Source organism: Uloborus diversus, chromosome 7, assembly GCF_026930045.1.
Source record: "Uloborus diversus isolate 005 chromosome 7, Udiv.v.3.1, whole genome shotgun sequence".
NCBI lineage: Eukaryota > Metazoa > Arthropoda > Arachnida > Araneae > Uloboridae > Uloborus > Uloborus diversus.
The window spans coordinates 4,085,176-4,094,240 of NC_072737.1; the positions used below are offsets into that span (position 1 = coordinate 4,085,176).

At 36.7% G+C, this 9,065-nt stretch overlaps 1 protein-coding gene across 1 annotated transcript in view; it reads left to right on the forward strand.

Annotated features, from left to right (window-relative positions):
• Positions 1-8,737, forward strand: part of LOC129226182 (ras-specific guanine nucleotide-releasing factor 2-like) — a 144,388-nt gene extending 135,651 nt beyond the window's left edge. The window contains exons 24-27 of the mRNA XM_054860782.1: positions 2,197-2,276; positions 4,040-4,157; positions 7,155-7,223; positions 8,561-8,737. Coding sequence (XP_054716757.1) covers positions 2,197-2,276; positions 4,040-4,157; positions 7,155-7,223; positions 8,561-8,737 — 444 coding nt within the window. The remainder of the gene's footprint in view (positions 1-2,196; positions 2,277-4,039; positions 4,158-7,154; positions 7,224-8,560) is intronic.
• Positions 8,738-9,065: the final 328 nt, after the last annotated feature.

Sequence of the window (9,065 nt, forward strand, 5' to 3'; positions counted from 1 at the left end):
AACTGAAGGAAGTTTTGTAGACTGACAATTGCACGTCTTATTCCCTCGCACGTGTACGGTGCATTCCCTCCCAGGTAAAATATGTGGTATTCACTCTTTATTTCACTCAAATCACGTACATTCAAATGGCAGCTACATCACAACCTAAACGGCAATTATTATTTTATGATTTTGTTAAAATCGTAAAACCCTGAGTTCGGACGATGATACTTCAGAATGAAATATTTGTTTCTTGAAAAAAAAATTTTGATACACATGCATAATGATTTAGCGTACATGCATAATATTTTTAATGTACATGAATAATATTTTTGATACATTTAAAATTTCTCCGGCCCTTGCTTGTCATTTTCACTCCTTTTGGTGCATCTCTAAAGTTTTTTTTTTTTTTCAATTGAGACAGTATTTTTTTAGGAACATTGTGTCTTTTTCATTTGCAGAGTCAAGACTCAGAAAAATATTACATTTTGTAGTCTCCGAAATTAGCAAACGAAACCACGTTTCCAAGCATCTTTTATGCCTTCGTCCCACAGCCTAGTGGCAATGGTTTTCTTTGATTAAAGTTGTAATTGACGTAAGTAAAAATATGACAACGTGTATATTCCAATATTCAACGTGTAATTCCTTTTATTTGTACTCGTACAAATAAAAGGAATTAAAAAGAGTTAAAAAAACTCTTCAAATAGCTCATTCAGGATTATAAAACCAAACCCCTTCAACAGTGCAAAAAAGAACGATAGAACATCAAGTCCGACGACCGACCACAATCTCAACAGAATGTTGAACGGAACTTGACAGAGCAGATCAGCTCCAGGTCACGTGACCAAAATGGACACGTTATTGATTGATTTAGGACTCTCAGTTTTAAAAGAGAACTCAAATGGGACATGATTTCCTTCGACTGAAACTAACGATGCAGTGTTATAGGAACCATCTTGTAATATTTGAATCAGGAGCTAACTCAGTTCTTGTTGAAACTGGACACGTGTGATTTTGACTGATACCTCCTAATTATAAGTCATTGTTGATCTGATATTATTTTTCATTTGACTTTTTAATATTCATCCAGAATTTTTCCTGGAACCAAATTCTAATAAATGATAGAGCGAACTGGGCTCTCAAATAATAACGTTTTCCCTAATAATCCCTTTTTTGATCTTCATTCATAAAAGGTCCGTTTTCTCAAAATATAGTCCTTATTTCCTGTAAAAATTAATTTTAGTGTGAATTTTATGAGTAATCTTTTGCACTCTTTTACCAATTTAATTAGTTTTTTCCTTTATTTTTTTTGGAGGGAGTATATATATATATATATATATATATATATATATATATATATATATATATATATATATATATATATATATATATATATATATATATATATATATATATATATATATATATATGTATATATATATATATGTATATATATATATATGTATATATATATATATATGTATATATATATATATATATATATATATATATATATATATATATATATATATATATATATATATATATATATATATATATATATATATATATAGGGTGCCTGGCAAAAAGACGATATTGGAATAAAATAAACGGTATGTTTATTGGTGAAACCCATAAAGATCATATACAGGAACTTGAAATTAGTTTAAAAATTACCAACAGGTGGCGCTGCATGCTGTTATTGCAATAGAAGTCTTTATAAATAGTGCTGCGAAGAGGTTAGACGATAATTTCTAGAGCATATCTGAGAGGCTAAACTGCTGCTGAAACAACTAATCTTTTCGCAGCACTATTTATGGAGACTTCTATTGCAATTACAGCGTGAAGCGCCACCTGTTGGCAATTTTTTAAACTCATTTCCGAGTTCCTGTATATGATTTTTATGGGTTTCACCAATAAACACACCGTTTATTTTATTCCAATATCGTCCTTTGTTTTCGAGATATCTAATTTTGAAACCAGGGAGTTCTTTGCTTTACACACTGTATATATATAGTGATCATTAAATGGCATTCAGCTTGGATTATAATTGAGCACATAATACCTGAAGAATCGCCACATTTCATATGTCTCTGTTGTAAATAGTCTCCAAATATGAAAAAGTGTTTCGTTCCCCCCCCCCCCAACTCTTGGTTCTAATGAATTCGTGTTTAATTGGTTAAGATGTCTGACCTTTCTCTGTCTCTTTCTTTTCAGACAAAACAGAGTATCGACAAGCTCCAGGCCCTCGTCTCCGCTGACGGGAGGTTTAGGAACATGAGAGACGCTCTCCACAGGTAAGAACCTATATGTTACCTCGTTGGCTAATTCCTTTAATCGCCACAAGGTGGCGAGCACAAAGTTGTCTTCGAACGAAAATTCAGAAACTGGAAAACGTTCTAAGAAATAAAAGATGAAAGGCGCTAAATGATCCGAAATTGTATTGTGTTATGAAAAGTCTCATTGCCTGTAGATTGCCTTTGCAGGGTTTTTTTTTTTTTTTTTTTTGAGCAATCATGATTGTTTATTGTTCTCACTTGACTGTTTTGATGTCCTTTGATTTTATTTTCCCACCGCCATCCTCCGCACCATCACCGTCGACCGGGGCCTCACGATGCTGCTCCTACAGCGAAAGCCGTCTCCAGGTTGCATCCATGTCCTACACACACGCGCATACATACACAACTACACACACACGCACACACACACACAAACGCATACACACACGCATACATACAGATACCTACACATACACACAACTACCCACACATTCGTGCCTGCACACAGACACAAATACATACGCCTACACACACATACCCCCCCCACAAACACACATTCATACACACAACTACCCACACACTTATGCCAGCACACAGACACAAACACACATGCCTACAGACACTCGTGATTGCGAAAAACACAATTTGAATTCAAGATGTCAAAATCATTTTTTTTTTTTCACTTGATGACATCCAGTAAGGATTGAAAAATCTTAGCTATTTATTCCCTTCGCAAATCATGAGTTTAGATTGGAACTTGCACTTGCTCTGCTCTGCACTCAAACCAAACCTGCAGTTTTCAGCTTTAAGAATTGACTGCAAATGCAAGAGTTCAGTTTTAGTACATAGGACCAGTTTCTGCTACCCAGAACAAATAATTTCTTTCACTCTTCTTTTACAATTATTTCCAATGAAGCTGCTGCCTCGTTGTTGTAAATCTAGTGTGATTCACAAACCAGCCATAATATCGTGTAACGTCCAGAGGCACAGATGTGAGTAAGTGCTTTGAGGATTTTAATGCAGAGTCTCCCAACAGATGCAAGTACTTAGGCTATCACGGTGCAAAATTGTACTTAGAATTTCATTTAGCCACAAGTACTTGCTCCGAATCGGCGCTCAAGAGATCTTTTGCACTCTGCGTAATCATGTGGGCTGACAATTTTATACATCTCTAAAATATAGTGAGGGATCAAAAGATATACGACAACCTTTTTATTCGACTAGTTCTTCAGAAAGAGGGGTGTAGCGGTTGACGTTGGCTTCTTACGCCTAATGACGCAGACTCGAACTTGGCTGCAGTCGGTAGATTTTCAAAAAAGTTCAGAAAATCAACAGCATCCATGTCATATGATGATGTGGCATGTAAAAGATCCCTCGAGCACTCGTTTGATATTGAGTACCTACTCTGAGAAAAATTAAGTTCCTAGTGCAGTTTTGCATCGAAGAGAGCCCTGGTGCCTCCATCTGGTGTGGAAACGAGGCATCGAAATTCACGCGATAATCGCATCATGCCTTCCTTCATGAAAGAATGGATGCTATATCGGGGATTGGCACTAAATCTGCACAAAGTATTATTGTCTCTAATGCCATCAAATCAGAAAGAAGAAGCCTTTTTACACATAAGCTCACTTCTTTTACGTCGAAAAAAGAGGTCCTCCTAACCCTAAACACGTGTCTACCATTTCTCGCATATATGAGCCTATTAATGTTGTATTATTGTCCTTTAAATTTGTCGTGTGTTTAGTGAGTCTTAGTTTCAAGTATCCGTGGTCCTCTTTCAGGTGTGACCCACCCTGCATCCCGTACTTAGGCATGTACCTGACGGATCTATCGTTCATCGAGGAAGGCACGCCCAACTTCACGGACGAGGGACTACTCAACTTTTCCAAGATGAGGATGGTGAGCAACTTCTTCTTTCTTAAAGGCTCTGCAGTAAATATAGTTCGTAGTTTGCTTCAAATACCAAGGCCTTAACTTTTCTTCTTAGACGTGGAGAAGATTCTAGATTTTGCGGCCTGATATAAGGTGACGGCGTGAACCGGGTTGCATTTAAACGATCTTTACTTTGCTAGAGATCACGTAAACATTTGGAGACTGCTGATTGGCTGCAAGGAAAACCGTCTTCCATCTCTTCTATTGCTTGCTTTACATGCTTTTATTATTTTACATTTCGAAACGAGATCTTTTAGACAGCGTTCGAAGAATGGGGGGGGGGGATTTTAACACATTCAAATATGAGTTCAGAACTTCTGAAGAACAAAATTTGTTCACATGTGTTGGAAACAGAAAAATATGCCTGGCCAATCAGGAGTCTCAAAACTATTGCAAGAAACTTAATTGAGTCAAGTGTAATTATATGCGACCTGATGTCAAAAGAGTCGTCAGTTAAGGTAGCTGGGTTTGAAACTAGAATGTAAAAAAAGCTAAGGCGCCATTTGCGTCTAACTTTTTTGCTTTTGGTGACGTTTACTTCCATAACTCAAAATATTAGTGTGAGAAATGAAAACCGAACAAGAGCTCTGAAAAATATACAGAACAGTGCATAAATGAATTTAAACGGGAAAAATGCGTAAAAATATATTTAAAAAAAAATAGATTTAACTATATTTTGTAGTAAGTTACTTACTACAACTTATACTGTAAGTAACTTACTACAAAATACCATGCCTTGCCATCAATCTTTGAGTTGCACCGCACCATTGCTGCGGTCGCTCATCTGGTTTGCTAATTCTGCATTAGCTACCAGTTTGTTTGGCTCTCTTGGCTCCCTTAAGAGATTTTTCGCCTCCAGCTCATATGATTCCTATTCCGGGCTGATGAGTGCTAAAAAGCACGAAACTGCAGTCCTCGGATGGAATAACTGAGCTGGCGGTGTATTTTAAGATTTAACTGTGTCAAATATTTTTTTTTTTGGCTCACGCCGGGGGGGAAGGGGGGTACGCGCGAAGTTCGTAATTCTTCCGAAGAGGGTCCGCTGAGGCCTGAAGTTTGGGAATTTCTGTCCTAAAAGTTTATTTCCGCTACAGAAAAATTGAAAATTTGCACAAAACTATGTACTTATAAATTTATCATATTTGCGATCCAATGTTGATTTTCTTTGAATATTTTTTATTTTTAATATCTCACATGAAAATACTATACTTTGAACTAACAAACTGTGAGAAAATTCAATTTCCTCGATCGACAAAGTACTATTTGCTGCTTTTTTGTGTTAACTGCTACCCCTGAAACTGTTATGTAGTACACAGAACAGAATTATTATACCAATATAATTAATTAATAGAAATGTTAAAAGTAAAAATATTAATATATCTTTATTTAGGATGTATGTGTGTTCATATACGTATGTAACTGCATGTATCAAACTGTTTTTAACGAAATAAAGACAAGTATTTTGAAATTTCAAAGTTTATCAAAAACAAGTTGATGTGTGCATCACATGACTTCCTTTGACTCCAATTTAATGTCATTTCCCCATTATTGGCAGTTTAATGTGATTCAATAGTTTACTCTCGAAATATCACCAGCAGTGGCCAAATTGAAACCAGATTTAAAAAAAATAATAATAAAGTAAATTTAAAAAATAATAATAAAATATTAAAAATATAAAAAAAATCGCCAAATATGTCGCCAAGTTGGCGACAAAACTTGGCGACCAAAAGACTGGCGATATATCGCCAAGTGTCCGCCAAATTATAACACCACTTGAGTTTACATCGAAATTAACAATGATTTCACCCCAAAACGGAGCAAAAGACCCCTTTAGAAACACCCGAATGCAACCAAAAGGGGAAGTGCATAACTACACCCCACTAGGAGTCTACGTACCAAATTTCAACTTTTTAGGACTTAGCGTTCTTGAGTTATGCGACATACATACGCACATACATGCATACGTACATACAGCCGTCACGAGAAAATTCGTTGTAATTAACTCGGGAATCGTCATTATGGATATTTCGGGTGTCTATACGTTCTTAGGCACTTATCCACGTATGGTAGTCGAAAAAAAAAACTCAATATTCATTCGGGGGTGAGTAAAATGGAAATGAAGGTCGATTTTTTAGTGAAATTTTTTTCCCGAATACAATACTTCCTTTTTTGTAAAAGGAAGTAAAAATAAATAAATAAATAAAAAGCAAATTTGATTTTTTGCCATTTTGAACTTAAATTATATTTTTCGCAATCACGAGTGTGTGCATGAAGGGGTATTTGTGTATGAAAAATGGATTGATAAATCCATTTCAAGAACGAAACTGCGGTCTTAGCATGTCGTAAGCGGGCGCTGGGTATACGCTTGTATCCAATGTGTTTTTGAACAATTTGCTCGGTTTTATTCAATCGATCTTGTGCAACTAGTGACTGAATCTACTGTCTGACCATCGATTACACGGAAAGGCTAATATCCGGTTTATAGGCGGAAATGGACGTATCTACTAGTTTATAGGGGTGTTAGTTGGTTTGTTACAAATGTCCCTCTCTATTATTTAGCCTTAGTTTTATAAAAACGAAAATTTGCGCTCAGCAACATTTTTTTAATCTAAAGTATATTCGATTTATATTCTCACGGCAAAAATGAATTGATTTATTTATACACAACAAAGTTTTGAGCTTACCATTTTGCTTTTACGTTCCTGAACGAAATGAAAATATTTTCTTTTCTTTTTGTTGTTTCCATGGTCACTATTTTTGTTTTCCCTTATTTTATTTCTGAGAATGCAACAAATGAACAAGGCACTAGTGACATTATAAAACGCGTGCATCAAAATCCCATCGTTATTTCCCTTCTCCCCTGCTGGATTCGTTTAAATGGAACAGTCTTTACTCGGCAGATTGCCAAATTACATACAATCCGCGATCAAACAGTACTTATCCATTTCTTCTGTTCTATTTCAGATTGCTCACGTGATTCGAGAAATCCGACATTTTCAACAGACGCCCTACAAAATAGAGATGAGTCCAAAGGTTCGTATATTTGCTTGTCTTTTGACATTTTGAAATGGAAAACGGCTTATTTCTTAATTTTAGCTCAGGTTTTAATGTTGTTCGAAAGGAAAAAGGAATTAATGCGTCAATTAATCTTTGTCAAGCACATTCAGAGCCCAACTAAAAGTGAGGCCCTAGGCCCTCGTTAATTTGGAGGCCCCTGAAAATTATGGAGTAGTTGATTAACAGGTTTAGGGCCCGTCGGAATGCACTTTTGATTTCCTCTTTGTCTCTTACAGAACTATGTATAAATCATTTGTCGTGTGCATATCTGACCCCTTTGGAGCTTCTTATAATTGGGACAAAGTAAATTTGTTACTGGCAAGATGAATAAAAATTCCCCTTCAAGGATTTTTTTTCCATTTGACAAGTCATAATTTTCATTATTATTTTAAAAATACATGTATTTTTCATATAGTTGCAATTCTATACATAATTCTTTAAGTACAGTCGGACCTCCATACATCGAAGTAGCAAATTTCCTGAAAAAAATTCGAGATATGGAAATTTCGATTTATAGAAACAATCTTATTTTATCCTTAAAATCTCCTAAAACATTAAAATTAAAGCTAATTTTCGTGTATGAAACCTAATTTCTAGTTTATACGAGCATCGGATTAATTGAAAGTTAATAATTAAAAAAATAACAGCAGTTCGATATATGGAGGTTCGACTGTAATTTGGAGCCCCTTAGGAAGACGTGACCCAAGGCCCATGGTTCAACTACAACAAACGGTCTAAACGCATTGTCTATGGGAGTCCCTCTTGAGTAGTTCATGATATTCCTCCGCAGGAGCAGCCTGGTGGGAAGTCAGTGTGACCTCCCAAAAATTTCCTTATTCGGCAAATTTGGTCTAACGATTCGGCAAAAAAATCATCATTCGTCAAAAGTTGGAGTTTTATTCGGCAGAATTGTCCTCTTACGGCAAAATTTGGAGGTCTATTCGGAAAATTGAGAATTTCCCCTTAAATTTAAGTTTGGGGTGCCTTTGTTCCCCAGTAATATCGGGGGTAATTCATTTGTCATAATGCAAATTTACAAATAATGGTTTTGCCTGTTTTACTAAACTATCTATGCTTCGAGAGAACTTATTTTGCAATATCATTTTTCATATGTAAATAGCTCGCCAAGGATACCACTGTATAATATCACCAAGGATTAAATAAAGTCATAATTTCAAATACAGGTGTTATTTTCTGAAAAGGACTCCAGTTACACTCTGCAACTAAAAATGCACTAATTAAATGAGTCATCGGTGCGATAACTTCATTGACAAAACCTCATCGCACAATAATTTCTTTTCCGCTTTTCTCAGGTAACAAACTACCTGCTGGATCCGAGTCGTCTGATGCCAGACGAGGAACTCTACCAGCTCTCGCTCTGCCTGGAACCCAGGCTCTCGAGACTGAGCACCAAGATCACGACGCCGGGCGCAGGATTCATGGGCTTCTCGTCAACGTCATCGTCTGCCACGGGGGGCCAGGGATCGTGAGCCTCCCCCCTCCTCACACACACACACCTCTTCATGTCGTCCTCCCCCGGTAGCAGAACTGCTGATAAGTAGACGACCCCTCTCGTGGTGAATCCTGGAATGGACCGAAGGGCTCCGGTGGAACGATTCCTTCTTCCTCTTCGTCCACGGAGGCCCGCTTCGCTCGCTCGGGCGAGCTCAGTTTTTTGCAATAATTGCAGCCAGAATATCCAGTTATAAGTGTGTGTATACGCGTGGTACGTGTGGAAAGCGAAGTGGCCGTCTGCACAGGCTGTAGCGGGATTCATCTGTGAACGACAATCAGTATGAATAGTGGAATGACTGGTTG